Source organism: Pinus tabuliformis, chromosome 5_1, assembly GCF_031772625.1.
Source record: "Pinus tabuliformis cultivar Carrire ecotype Pingquan chromosome 5_1, CPIR1, whole genome shotgun sequence".
NCBI lineage: Eukaryota > Viridiplantae > Streptophyta > Pinopsida > Pinales > Pinaceae > Pinus > Pinus tabuliformis.
In genome coordinates, this window is record NC_142305.1 from 694,487,930 (window position 1) to 694,502,761 (window position 14,832).

At 40.9% G+C, this 14,832-nt stretch overlaps 1 protein-coding gene across 2 annotated transcripts in view; it reads right to left on the reverse strand.

The window, feature by feature from the left end:
• LOC149166842 (phenylacetaldehyde reductase-like) overlaps window positions 1-14,832 on the reverse strand; it is a 522,913-nt gene that overhangs the window by 124,244 nt on the left and 383,837 nt on the right. For both annotated transcript variants that reach the window (XM_089432778.1, XM_089432779.1), the window contains exon 4: window positions 14,027-14,189. In XM_089432778.1, coding sequence (XP_089288904.1) covers window positions 14,027-14,189 — 163 coding nt within the window. The remainder of the gene's footprint in view (window positions 1-14,026; window positions 14,190-14,832) is intronic.

Consider the following 14,832-nt stretch of genomic DNA (forward strand, 5'->3'; position numbering starts at 1 on the left):
AAGGTGATGATTTGTGGATGAAATTGCAACTTATTTGATTTTTCATGGATATAGTTTGTGAATGAGCAATGATTTCTTAAGTGGTCTCTCTAAGTCGTGTGTTTTTACTTGTTGAATGCATCAAGTACAAATGTGATTATCTAGTGGGGAGGGTGCATTCTCTTTGTATCAGTGTTGATAATATCGGTATTGGGAAAATATCGGCGAGGGTCCAAAAAATATCTTATCGGCAAATATCGGCAAGCATAAAAAATGGATAATATATTCATTTTTTTTCAGATTTTTAAACATATAAAGCAATAACAACATGAAATAAACACATTGGCACATAAATATGAAGAAAACACTGATATATATGATGTCAAATAGAAATGATACATCAAAGGCGATACCAATTCCTGTTGATTCCTGATAATTGTCCATTCAAGGACTCAAATGTGGAGAACCAATACAAAATAACATCACATATATAAAAGTATCTCATCATCATGAGTTATATGTAGCATAACAAATAAAACTAGCAGCTATCTATCTGAAATCACTGCCCTCTCCCCCTTTTACAGGAAAACATGATGGGCTGTTTTCCAGGCCTGCCCCTAGTAGTAGGAGGCCCTGACCCTGCCTCTGCACCTAATGTCAAATAATGAGTGCTAGGTATGGGGCTATGCTCTCCTATATCTATAGCAGATGGTGTTGATGCTGATGCTCCCGCAGTGTCCTCCTCCTCCTCCTGCTCCTCCTCTGAGTGCTGCTGCTCCTCTGACTTCGAGTCCTCCTCTTGCTGCCCCTGCTCTAATGGATCATCTGCCACTGGCTCTAACCATGAAGGTGACTCCTCCAAGAGGGGCTCCTCAGACTCCACCCTCCACAGAGACAATACATCAATATTGTCTAAGCTAAGTCACATGACACGAGGACACGAGACACGGAGGACACGTAAATACGAGTATTCAATACGAAACGCAATGACCTGGAAACAAGACACGGGGGACACGTTTTATATATATATATATATATATATATATATACCGAAATATAGTTTTTTATCCATATTAAATTGCAGGTTGCAGCTTATCTAATCAAATTAAAATATAATTACTTCTCAAAGTTCATAGTTCACTTTCAAAAAATAAATAGAATCAAAATTTACTATCTAGAAATTAGAATGTGATATGCTTGGTCTTGATTCTTGAATATTCAATGTTCATTGTTCATGTACAACTTACAAGCACATAAGAAAATAACTAAAGTCTAATCCTATTGATTTCCTCTTCCCCTCTTGCGAGAAAATGCCACAGCTTTCCCTTTCCCTCTAGATGTAGATGTTGATGCTGGTGGAGTTGACAGTGGAGTTTGCTATGCTCTAGAAGCTGAAGAACTAGAAGTAGGAGCTATAGGAGGTAGACCACGTCCTCTACTGGTGGTAGGGGTAGCCTGGGCAGGTGGTGTCACCTGGAAACATTACAATCTCCCAATCCTGAAATCCTAAAAAACTGATAAGTCTGCTGCATTTTGAATGAAAACTAAAATTCTACTTTCTCCATATGAAATCCAATGAGGCTGGAACCACTCTCAAACATCCTGAGTCATTTCATGGTAATGTTAAAAATTTAAGTAAAAGGATGAAAATGAAGATTAAGGAGAATGTCACTTTTACTTTAAGAATTTAACATTACCATGAATAGCATATCAATACTAGGGCCTAGAATGCTCAAACCCTCCTTGGCAGCAACCACATAGCTCTCCCCTTCCTTCTCCAGCAATCAAAAATGAAAATGATATGAAAAAAACCAAAATCGGATTTTTATAGACCATGCGGAAATTTTTTACAGTCACCGGGCAATATTTTCGATCGTCGCGCGATATTTTCGGAAATATCGGCGATATTTCCAAAATATCGCGATATTTTGTCGGCGATATTTCGGCTCGCCGAAAATATCACGATATTTCCGAATATCGCCGATATTTCGGCGATATTATCAACACTGCTTTGTATTATTCTTGGATATATCCTATCTTGTAAATCGTATGAAAATTTCTAGTGGAAAAACTTCCTTTGAAGTTAACATGGAATGTGTAAAAGTACTACGTGGATCTTCTAGGGTTAGTAGTAGACAACCCTAGTCATCACCCTAGATCGATTCATACCATCTCAAGTGATAATTGGTTGACCCCATGTTCCCAATGAAAAGGAACTAGTCTTTGTTCTCCCCATCCTCTTCCATACCCTAAAACTCTTTCAAAACCATTTTCTTGGATTTACTCTTCATATCACCTTCAAACTCATCACCTCATATCCTAACAATTTTAACCTAGGGAAGTCCCACTTGAGTTGGAGGTTGAGGAGAGCCAACCTAAAGTAAGAAGTGGGTTGGTGAGGTGATCGTGGCCATCCTCTTGGTTTCACTTGGATTGCACTTGAGCATTCAAACTTTATTAGGAAGTGCAAGTTTGTGTGATAGTAGGTACCACTGTAATGTCCCTCTCCAAATGATCGCTGCAAGAGAACAACTCAATAGCCTATTTGATTCCTGTAGGCTATAATCGGTCAAAAAGGGGATCAATTAATTCAATTATTTAAATATCATTTGGGTGAAAAATGAACATGTGAAGGTGCCATTTATTTAGTAAAAAAAGGTAAAAGAAAATTGAAAAAAAAATTAGAAAAGGGAGACCCATGGTATTCTTGTTGATTTTTGGTAGCATCGGCTGTCCTCTAGCCTTGAAATTTGGAGGAGAGGCTAAGGCACATGAGATCTCCAAGACCCAGAAATCATTTTGAGAAATTCCATTCGGATGAGGAATTATTAAAATAATTAATATTTTTAATGGGTTCCTAAGTCTAAAATTAGGAAAATAAAAATATTAATGGGTATTAATAAAGATAAGGATGAGAAGCTTCTAAGAGACGAGGATCAAGTCTGTTTTAATCTTAGCCATTGATTAGGGACTTAATCTCAGTCGTTGATTCATCAACAGTAAAAGTATAAGAGAAGACTTGAGGGTCATTTGGAGACACACCGACAGATACTCGGTATCTAAAGGAAATTCGATCCTCAAGGAAGAGGAGATTGATTTCAGAGAGAGTTGCATGGTGGAGGAAGAGGAGGGCTTTAGTAGCAGGCAGTGATCGAGGAGGAGGTGACGCAAGGGTAGTGGAAGACAACGCAGAAAGAGAGGCGCAGTCTAGAGGAGAGACGCAAGGCATATGCAGGCTGGCACAGAGAGATGCAGAGCCACTCAAAGCGAAGCTGGATCAATCAGAGTGACGTAGGGGTGACGCAGAAGAGGGAGCAGGGTCTTTATTAATGGGTATTAATAAAGATAAGGATGAGAAGCTTCTAAGAGATGAGGATCAAGTCTGTTTTATTTTTAGTTGTTGCTTAGGGACTTAATCTTGGCCATTGATTCATCAACAAGAAAAATATAAGAGAAGACTTGAGGGTCATTTGGAGACACACCGGCAGATACTCAATATCTCAAGGAAATTCGATTCTCAAGGAAGAGGAGATCGATTTCAGAGGGAGTTGCAGGGTGGAGGAAGAGGAGGGCTTCAATAGCAAGCAGTGATCGAGGAGGAGGTGATGCAGGGGCAATGGAAGACAGCACAGAAAGAGAGACGCAGTCCAGAGGAGAGACGCGGGGCCTACACAGCCTGACGTAGAGAGATGCAGAGCCACTCAAAGCCACGCTGGATCAATTAGAGTGACGCAAGGGTGATGCAGAAGAGGGAGCAGGGTCTCCAAAGTGTTAGATGGTCTCAAAGGGAAAGTCTCAGGTGTTTTCTTTCAGTTTCTATGTAAAATCATTCCTTGTAAAAGAAATTGCTGTTGAAGATTAATAAAGCCCTCATCTGTTGCACTGGTTTCCCTGCGTTGGGTTTTTATAGGGACAATTGTGTTGGAATTTCTAATTCTAACCCATTAGAAACCCTTCATGTACTTTCTGATTTAATCCTACCTACTTGTTCTGTTAATTAACAAGTTATTTACCATGTAAATACTGGAAATAAATACAAGTACATGCTCAACACATTACAGATCATCAACTGAAGGAAACAAAACAAGCACACAAGTGACACTATTGTTTTTGGACCAATGTCCCTGGAAAAAACGCAATGCAGGAAAACCGGTGCAACGATCTAAGGGTTTGATTTATTAAGCAGTTTCAGAATACAATCTGGGTGCTAAATCCGGCTCACCCAGCAGAGAAAAATCTCGGCAGTAGTACCTCTCCTTCGAAGACAGATGCTCTGATTGAAACCCCGGATAAACACTCCAGCAACTCCTCAGCTCCAATCTGCCCCACGAAAAACCCCAGCGTCAGCGTCTTCTGCCCTCTGCGTCAGATTTCCCAGCAATTTTGGCTTTTGCCCTCTACGTCAGCTTTCCTGGCAGTTTCGACATCTACCCTCTGCATCAGCTTTCCTAGCAGTTCTGGGTGTGCCCAGCAGTTCCGGCTTCTGCCCTCTGCGTCAGCCTTCCCGGCAGTTTCGACTTCTGCCCTCTGCTTCAGCTTTACTGGCTGTTCTGACAGTTCCTGGCAGTTCCGATTGTTCCCGACAGTTTCGGCTTCTGCCCTCTGTGTCAGCTTTCCCGGCTGTTGCACTGATCCTCCCGGCACTATCTCTACCTCTCTACTTCTGTATTTATTGCCCCTCAGCTGCAACTCCAGATCACTCTCTCAACTTTCTCAGCAAACTCAGCCCCAGAAAGTCGAAATCTTGATCTCTTGGTGTGTTCTCCAAGTGACCCTCAAGCCTCCTCTTATACTTTTCTCGTTGACAAATCAACGGCTGAGATTAAGTCCCTAATCTACGACTAAGATTAGATATGGCTTGATCCATGACTTTTGGACCATTATAACACAGTTTTATATTAATTCACATTAATATTTTAATTTCCCTAAGTTTATAGGGACTATTAAAAATATTCATTATTTTAATATCTCCCAAACTGTTTAGAATCTGCCCAAACCCTTTCTGTGTATTGGAGATCTCATGTTCCTTAGCCTCTCCACCAATTGTCGTGGCTAGAGCACATTCGATGTACTCCAAATCAACACTCCCTCTTAGCGAGGACTGTGCTCTAGTAATACTCCTCACTGAGCATCAACTTGATCATCCAGCATCAATCCCTGTGCTGATGTTAGGCCTACTACCCAACATCCTCTTCACTATTGTATCCTGTACTACTACCCATGGCCCTGCCACTGCCACTGTTGCATCTGTACTACAACTCCCTCTACATCTGTGTTGACGCCCATGGCCCTGCCACTGCCACTGCTATGTCTGCACTGCATCCGCTCTCATCATGTTGCATTGGGCTGCCATAGCACCGCCACAGCTAACTGCTGCACTGCAACTCAGTTACTGAGAAGTAAGTAATTGATCTCCCAACTTTGACATCTCTATCAGGGTAGAGACACTCCCGATGCTAAAGCTCCCTCTGTCGCTGACAAGTGCTCCCTCTTTGACCTTTGCGCTACTGCAACAAGTCTTGCATCTATCACCGTTGCACACCTCTTTGTGCAATCCTGCACTGGTGCAACACTCCCGTGCCTCTCGCACTGTTGCACCCTGCTAGCCTCATGTTGTCCTAGGAATCCTGCACTGTAGCTCCCTCTGTTGCTCCATCCGCATCCATCTCTACTGACATCGCCAGTACTGCTACTCTTTGGGGCTCCCGTAGCAAGGTCTAATCCAAGAGGTTGGGTACCTCGAGGATCCTGCCTCTCATTGCCTATAGTCCGCCTAACTACAGCTCGATGTCTCCCCACTTCTTCTCAAGTGGCACATGAGTAGTCATGGCACAATCATCATCCCTCAAGGCGAAGGCTTTGATACGATGTTTATCTAGAATGGACAGGATCCTGGCCTTCTAGACCACAAAGTTGGACGCTCCGTCCAGCCTATCCTGATCCCTCATCCCATTCATGGCCATCTCTATACTCTTCTCTGTTGACTCCTTCGAGTCTCTCTACTTCCCGCCTGGAATTTCTTGGTTCGACTCTTGTTGAGTCTCTCTACTTCCCATCTGGAAGTTCTCTGTTCAACTCCTCTGAGTCTCTCTACTTCCTGTCTATAAGTTCTCTTCTAGACTCCCTCTGAGTCCCGATTTCCCTCCTGGAAATCCTTCTGCCAACCGTCAAGTTGCCCCTCTCCGATCGTCTGTGCAACTGCACCACTGATTTGGATTCCTTGGCTAGAAATCTGCCTTGGTAGCAACTCCCTCTGTTTGATCTTGCCCTGTTAGGTAATGTTCTGACTACAGTACCCCACCAACTTCACTTTGCAACTTACCCACAACCTCCTATACCTCAGCAACTGAAGGATTGAGCCACTTGGCTCTGCGCAATCCCGGCACTAGCAAATCAACTCCCCCAGCCAACTGTGTCAGCCCTCCTGGCCTCTGCGTGAGCCTGATTTTGCCTCCCTTAGCCTATGCGTTGTTTTTCTCTGGCCCAGAATGATGACGCAGTCCCTCTATGTCACCCCTTCCTCTGTCGCCTTCTATAAGGATCAGCTCTGTCACTCGGGACAGCTGATTTCTATTGTTGTTGCTCTGCTTGGTTGATGTCCTTAGTTCTCCTGTGATCTGCAACCACCCTCTAATACCATGTTGGAATTTCTAAGTCTACTCCGTTAGAAACCTTTCATGTACATTCTGATTTATTCCTACCTACTTGTTATGTTAATTAACAAGTTATTTACCATGTAAATACTGGAAATAAATACAAGTACATGCTCAACACATTACAGATCATCAACTAAAGGAAACAAAACAAGCACACAAGTGACGCCATTGTTTTTGGACCAATGTCCCCAGAAAAACCCAATGCGGGAAAACCAATGCAACTATCTGAGGGTTTGATTTATTAAGCGGTTTCATAATACAATCTGGGTGCCAAATCTGGCTCACCCAACAGAGAAAAATCTCGACAATAGTACCTCTCCTTCGGAGACAAATGCTCCTGTTGAAACCTCGGATAAACTCTCTGGCAACTCCTAAGCTCCAATTTGCCCCACGAAAAACCCCAGCGTCAACCTCTAGGGACTGCGTCAGCCTCTTCTTCCCTCTGCGTCAACTTTCCCAGCAATTCCGACAATTCCGGCTTCTACCCTTTGCGTCAGCTTTCCTGGTAGTTCCGACAATTCCCAGCAGTTCCGGCTGTTCCTGGCAGTTTCGGCTTCTGCCCTCTCCATTAGCTTTCCCGACAATTCCGACAGTTCTCAGTAGTTCCGTCTATTCTCAGCACTTCCAGCTTCTGCCCTTTGCGTCATCTTTCCTGGTTGTTCCAGCAGTTCCGGCTGTTCCCGGCAATTCCGGCTTCTGCGCTCTGCATCAGCTATCCCGACTACTGTGCTGATCCTCCCGAGACTATCTCTACCTCTCTGCTTTTGTATTCATTGCCCCCCAGCTGCAACTCCAGATCACTCTCTCAACTTTCTCAGTAAACCCAGCCCCAGAAAGTCAAAATCTTGATCTTTTGGTGTGTTCTCCAAGTGACCCTCAAGCCTCCTCTTATACTTTTCTCATTGACAAATCAACGGCCGAGATTAAGTCCCTAATCAACGGCTAAGATTATATTTGCCTTGATCCATGACTTTTGGACCATTCTAACACAGTTTTATATTAATTCACATTAATATTTTAATTTCCCCAAGTTTAGACTTAGGGACTCCATTAAAAATATTAATTATTTTAATATCTCCCAAACTGTTTAGAATCTACCCAAACCCTTTCTGGGTATTGGAGATCTCTTGTGCCTTAGCCTCTCCACCAATTTTCGTAGCTAGAGCACATTCAATGCTACCCCAAATCAACAAATTGTCCAAAAATAACTATGTCGATGTGATTGATTCTTGTGCATGTCCTTTTTCTCTGGGTAATTGTGTGATAACAACAGTAGAATTTATTTTAATATTTGTTGAAGGAATTTCGTAAATAACTTATTGAGAATGAAATAAATCAGTTGCTGCAGTGATAAAATTTCAGTTTAGAAATTTTGCACATGGTATCATAGCAGAGATCCAACAACGAAAAAGGAAAATCGGTTATGGGTCAAGAGCATGATGTAGAGGCATCCACTCAAGGGGACTCGCACAAATTTTCAAGAGAATGCGCAAGGGACGAATATTCGATGTTAGCTTCCAAATTGGAAGAAGAAGTCGCTTGCCTTGCAAGTTCTGCCTCCTCAGAGGTTTGGTATATAGACAGTGGAGCTTTCTGGTATATGATAGAAATCTGAGAATGTTTTTCAGATTATCAGGAAGAAAGAATGAATTTTCAGATCACCATGGGGAATAAGGCAAAGTGTACTCCAGTAGGAAGAGGTACCATAGTTTTTCAAACAAAAGCAGGAGAGTGACTTCGGCCAACCAATGTGCTGCATGTGCTGGGATTGGGAATGAACTTACTTTCCATATCTCAACTTCAAAACAAGGGCTATGACGTTTTCTTCATTAAAGAGAAAGTATATGTCAAACACCCAAGTTGGAAAAAGAAGGCTCAGATTGGAATCAGAAATAACAGGTGTGTTCTCCAAGGGACCCTCAAGCCTCCTCTTATACTTTTCTCGTTGACAATTCAACGGGTGAGATTAAGTCCCTAATCAAGGGCTAAGATTAACTCTGGCTTGATCCATGACTTTTGGACCCTTCTAACACATTTTTATATTAATTCACATTAATATTTTATTTTCCATAATTTTAGACTTAGGGACTCCATTTAGAATATTAATTATTTTAATATCTCCCAAACTATTTAGAATCTACCCAAACCATTTTTTGGTATTGGAGATCTCATGTGCTTTAGCCTCTCCACCAATTTTCGTGGCTATAGCACATCCGATGCTACCCCAAATCAACATTCAAGAAAATGATGGAAGCGACTAGGATCATGTGTGATAAGCATAGTTGCATCAAGCTCTCTGAGAATCCAATATTTCATGATCGGTCGAAGCACATTGATATCAAGTGTCACTTTGTCAGAGACTGTGTCCAACGAGGGGTAGTGCAGTTGAGGTACACTCCTACAGGAGAACAGGTGGCAGACATCCTCACCAAGGCTCTACGAAGAACAAAGTTTGTTCATTTCAGGGAGAAGATGGGGATGGTAAAGAATCCATTTCAATAATGGATAAGTATCAGAAGTTGTAGTGCAACAATTAGCAGTCGCAGTGCTATGGGCAGCATGATGCAGCAGGTTGAGAGGGAGCTGCAATAAAGGACTAGCAGTGACAATGGCAGTGTCATGGGCAGCAGTGCAGGGGATGTGAGGCAGAAAGCCAAGCATCAGCACAGGTACCGTTGCGGAAGATCAATGTGAAGTTTCTGTAGTGAAACATTGCTAGAGCACTTTCCTCGCTAAGAGGGAGTGTTGATTTTTGGTAGCATCGGATGTGCTCTAGCCTTGAAATTTGGAGAAGTTAAAGCACATGAGATCTCCAAGACCCAAAATTGTTTTGAGAAATTCCAACTAGATGGAGAATTATAAAAATAATTAATATTTTTAATGGGTTCCTAAGTTTAAACATAGGAAAATAAAAATATTAATGGGTATTAATAAAGATAAGGATGAGAAGCTTCTAAGAGACAAGGATCAAGTATGTTTTAATCTTAGCCATTAATTAGGGACTTAATCTTGGTCGTTGATTCATCAACAGGAAAAGTATAAGAGAAGACTTGAGGGTCATTTGGAGACACACCGACAGATACTCAGTATCTCAAGGAAATTTGATTCTCAAGGAAGAGGAGATTGATTTCAGAGGGAGTTGTAGGGTGGAGGAAGAGGAGGGCTTCAGCAGCAGGCAGTGATCGAGGAGGAGGTGACGCAGGGGCAGTGGAAGACAATGCAGAAAGAGAGACGCAGTCCAGAGGAGAGACGCAGGGCCTACGCAGGCTAATGCAGAGAAACGCAGAGCCACTCAGAGCCACGCTGGATCAATTAGAGTGACGCAGGGGTGACGCAAAAGAGGGAGCAGGGTCTCCAAAGTGTCAAAGGGTCTCAGAGGGAAAGTCTCTGGTGTTTTCTTTCAGTTTCTCTGTAAAATCATTCCTTGTAAAAGTAATTGCTACTGAGGATTAACAAAGCCCTCATCTGCAGCATCAGTTTTCCCGCATTGGTTTTTTCTAGGGACAATTGTCCAAAAATAACTGTCCATGTGATTGATTCTTGTGCATGTATTTTTTCTCTGGTTAATTGTGTGATAACTGCAGTAGAATTTATTTTAATATTTGTTGAAGGAATTTTGTAAATAACTTATTGAGAATAATAAGTAGGTGAAATAAATCAGTTGCTGCAGTGATATAATTTCAGTGTAGAAATTTTCACAATTCTGAGGATAAAAGAGAGATTGGAACTCACTCTTTTGGCATGCATAGTCATTTCTTTATATCAATTTGGAGATTTCTTGTGGCTTTGTAGTACTAAGGGTGAAACCCTTCAGCGAATTAGTTTCAGTGGTGAAACAAATCCACCCTAGTTAATTAGAAGGAAAGATCACTCAAATCTTTCATTGGTATTTATTGCTGAAGATTCGTGCTCTAGGTTGTGAGTACAACCAGAGATTGTGGGATTTTTTGAGGTTGTACTTTCCATCTGCAATTCGTGTGAGAAAAAAGGGGCTAATTCACTCATTTCCAGCGCATGAGATCACTTGAGGAGGCCATACCAGTTATTATCAGCGCATTGAGAGTATTTTTTTTGTGGATAGTTCTAGCCCAGATTTTTGCTGCCCTATCCAACACCAATTTTTTTCAGCAATTTGTGTCGTCATTCACTAAGCCATGTCATCAAAAGGGAGGGTTGAACCATCAATAAAATCTACTCCAATATAGTAATTTACAACAATACAAGGAGACATTTGAGCACTATCTAATGATTTTGGGTAACATCAGTTGTGCTCTAGCTCTGAAATTTTGTGGAGGGGCTAGAACACGTGAGATCTCCAAAACCCAGAAATCGTTTGGAGAAATTCCACCCAAATGAGAAGTTATTAAAATAATTAATATTTTTTTAATAGGTTCCTAAGTCTAAAATTAGGAAAATAAAAATATTAATGTGTATTAATAAAAATATGGGTGAGAAGGTTCTAAGTGACGAGTATCAAGGCAGTTCTAATCTTAGATGTTGATTAGAGATTAGATCACGACCGTTGATTCATCAATAGGAAAAGTATAAGAGGAGGCTTGAGGGTCAGTTGGAGACACACCAAAAGCGATCAAAGAGTTCGATTTTTTTGGGGTGAGGTTTGCTGAGAAAATCGAGCTAGTAATCTGAGTTGTAGTGAGGGGCAGTTCGACAAGGAAACTTCAGCTCGAGCCGAAGAATACATTGCAGAGAGGCAGAGCAGCACTGGGAGAGACAGCACAGTGCGAGAGAGGGCGACGCAGAGGCCGTAGGGGCTGATGTAGAATCCATAGGGGTTGACGCAGGCCCTTAGAGGCAGCGTTGGGGAGATTAAGTGGGGCAAAGAGGGAGCAGTTCAGCAAATCGACTTTTTGAGCAAGGGAGGCTCACTGTGGGGGTGATGCAACGCCTAGAGGAGGTGACGCAGTTCCAGCGCAGAGCTTGGAGCAGCCATCGCTGCCCAGCACTAGGAACCGCCGGGTCATCTGTGGGGTTTGATCATCTAGTTGTTGAATTTGCCAGAATCTCTATCTTCGGATAGAGGTACTTCTGCGAGGATTTTTCTCTGTTGGGTGAGCCATATCTGGCACCCTAGTTGTATTCAGGAATCTGCTTAATAATACAAACCCTCTATATGCTGCACCGGTTTTTCCAAATTCAGTTTTTCCAGGGACGATTGTCCAAAAATAATGGTGTCCCTTGTATGATAGTCTTAGTTTATTTCAGTTCATGATCTGTATATTTGTGAAGACTGCAATAGTGTTTACATCGATGTTCATGAAATTAAATAACTTGTTAATGCAAAGAACAAGTAGGAAATTGTAAACCAGTAATTGCAGTAGGGGTTTTTGATGTGTTAGATTCAAGAATTTTCACACTATCATCATCTCTTATTTTCCTAGCAAATCATACCATTAGCCATGGCTGTTTAGGGGTTTCTAGCAATGTTTTAAGACTCCGACTCCGACTCCGACTCGGCCGAGGATCGACTCCGACTCCGACTCCGAAATGGTAATGACTCGGCCGGCTCGATTTCAGTGACTCGGTCGTTGTAAAAAATACATTAAATATTTATTTTTTTTATTAAAAAACATAATTTTAAATATTTTAAACATAATTTTAAAGATTTTCATTCATGTTTCCAAACGCACAGCATTATAATATAGATGGAAGACAACATATGATCAAAGTAGGCTCATGAACCAATCCACTATATCAAATTTGACTTCTCTCATGCTTTGATACCATGTAGAAAATTATTGTATTGCTGTAGCCCACCCAGTTTCAAGTTTTTGCATGGTTTAATGCCCAAAACTTATCATAAACATATAACTGATATCCCCACAACCAACAAATAGAGACAAATCTGTTACTAGGCAATCTCCTCCCTCTCAACCAACAATTCTTTGGGTTTCTGACTGAGGTTTAGTAACTGCTGTTCGCTGATTCTGCAGAATATAGCTTGCTGGTCTTTGTATCAGCTAACTGATATAACATTAAATTTGCATTTAACATGAAATAAAGAACTACTCTACTATCTTTCACTTTTCAGCTGATACAAGAAATTAGTGCAAGCACACAAACATGGAAATTTAGATACTTATTTTTGGTCTAAGACACTGGAAAAATCCACAAGGGGATTTTATATTGCTTTAAGGAGATTAATACACAGAGAAAATTAATCTTATCTCCCTTGTTGTCTTGCTAAAGTCATTGCCAGGTCACATTGAAAATCAAGCCCTCTCCCTCAGTCATAAACTCACACTGAGTTAGCTTAGTTTTCTGTGCAACTAACAGTGGGTTGTGTTGAATCTTGATGCCAAACTGAGTATGAAAGTACTGGGATTTTCTGCCACCTATCCAACTGTTAACAGCCTTGCACTGTGAGCTGAATAAAACGCTGACAGGGAGCTGAAACGGGGCCTCTTTAACCCGGAAAACGGCCTGAAATCATCTTGCTAACTCGGGCTGGAAATAACTACAGAAAATGGAAATAACCAGGACCAAAAAAGTGAATTTTTTTTTGTGTTTTTACGCTGCCCAGCCGTCCCCTTGTGACTCGGCCGAGTCATATCGGACCCGGCCGGGTTGACCGAGTCACACATGACTCGGCTGAGTCATTGGATGACTCGGCCGAGTCATGTGTGACTCGGTCAACCGGACCGGTTACTTGGCCGGGTCAGTCCTGAGGCTATTGAAACGGTTCGACTCGGCCGTTTCGGTTTCGAAACGGCCGGTTTGTAAAACAGTGGTTTCTAGAAATCTATTTTTGTAACTGAAAAGGCTGCTCCAGCATGTAATTCCAGGTTAGATTAATAAAACAGATCAGAATATATTGGCTGAGTTTGTTTGCTATGGTATTTTTGGTTGTGGTATGATGGTTGAGTTATTTGTTTAGCAAAAAGGGATTTTACAATGGTATTAATAAACAGATCTGTTATCTTGGTTGAGCTTATATTCTGTGATATTTTGTTTTGTGTATATTGGTTGAGTTGCTTGTCTAGAAAGAGGGGATTTTACAACCACTATATCCAAATAAGCATGAATAACATATGCACTTGAGTGTTGTATAATTGAGATGAGAAAATGATTTTATAGGTGTTAGCACTAGATTAACCTAACCCTATCAAACAATGCGAGCTAATCATTGCCCCACTAATGGTGTACAATAAATGATAGTCATGACCACTAAGGGACCATTATGTCAAGATTAACCACCACAATACGAGCAAAATTCACATTAGCCGTAACACTAAAAAAATGGATTTGTGGTCTTCCAAATGAGAGCTTTGGAATTTAATGGAAATATCTAGAAGAACTTCACAGTGATAATAGAGAAAGTTTATAGGCATTGTTGTCACCCATCGTACTTGACCCAAATATCGTATTCTTACCATTCATTAATTGTAGAATGGCAGCACAGCTTGTATTCAGAGTAGGTTGTAGAAGCCTGCCAATCACCATAGCTGGATTTATTGTGACAAGATCGATACCCTTTTCCTTTGCAAATTTCCATGCAGTTTCTTCTGCCAATGTCTTTGATAGCTGATACCAGGCCTGGCAAAAACCAATTAATTTTCAGGAGTTGGTATAAAAGAAATTCAGTTCATACTAACAAGACAGAAAATTGATTATTCCTTATTAAAAGAACAAAATTTCCTTAATTTATTAACTGCTCATCACACAAAACATATTTAGCAAGCGGATTTAAGAAAAAGTGATTATGTATGTTTTGATGAAAACTGCCAAGACATTAGTAGTGCACATCTTAAGTTGGCTGAAAAACCTGAAACTGCAGTTTCATGTAGGATGGTGACATACAAAATCAGCTTTTAGAACATAGTCAATTTCCTTCAATCAACTGGAATTGCGATATTACAAAACAATAAATTTTCAGTATTTCTATCGAATACAAGTCCATATTAAATTGTTGATTAGATATATGCCATACTCGAAAGAGTTCTAAGTTCAATAGTGTATAATTTAATGTCTGTATCTTGATAAAGTATTATATTGCTCTTATTACGCAAGGAGAATCGTCCATCCATAAGAATTGCCAGAACTTTTAATGGCCATACATCAATTATTTTCACAATAATAATGCACTCAATTGTAAAAACTTACATTATGTGATACTTCCAGCTCAGCTTATAATATTTGAAATAGTAGAATATATCAAAACCATCTTGTATTATTCTGC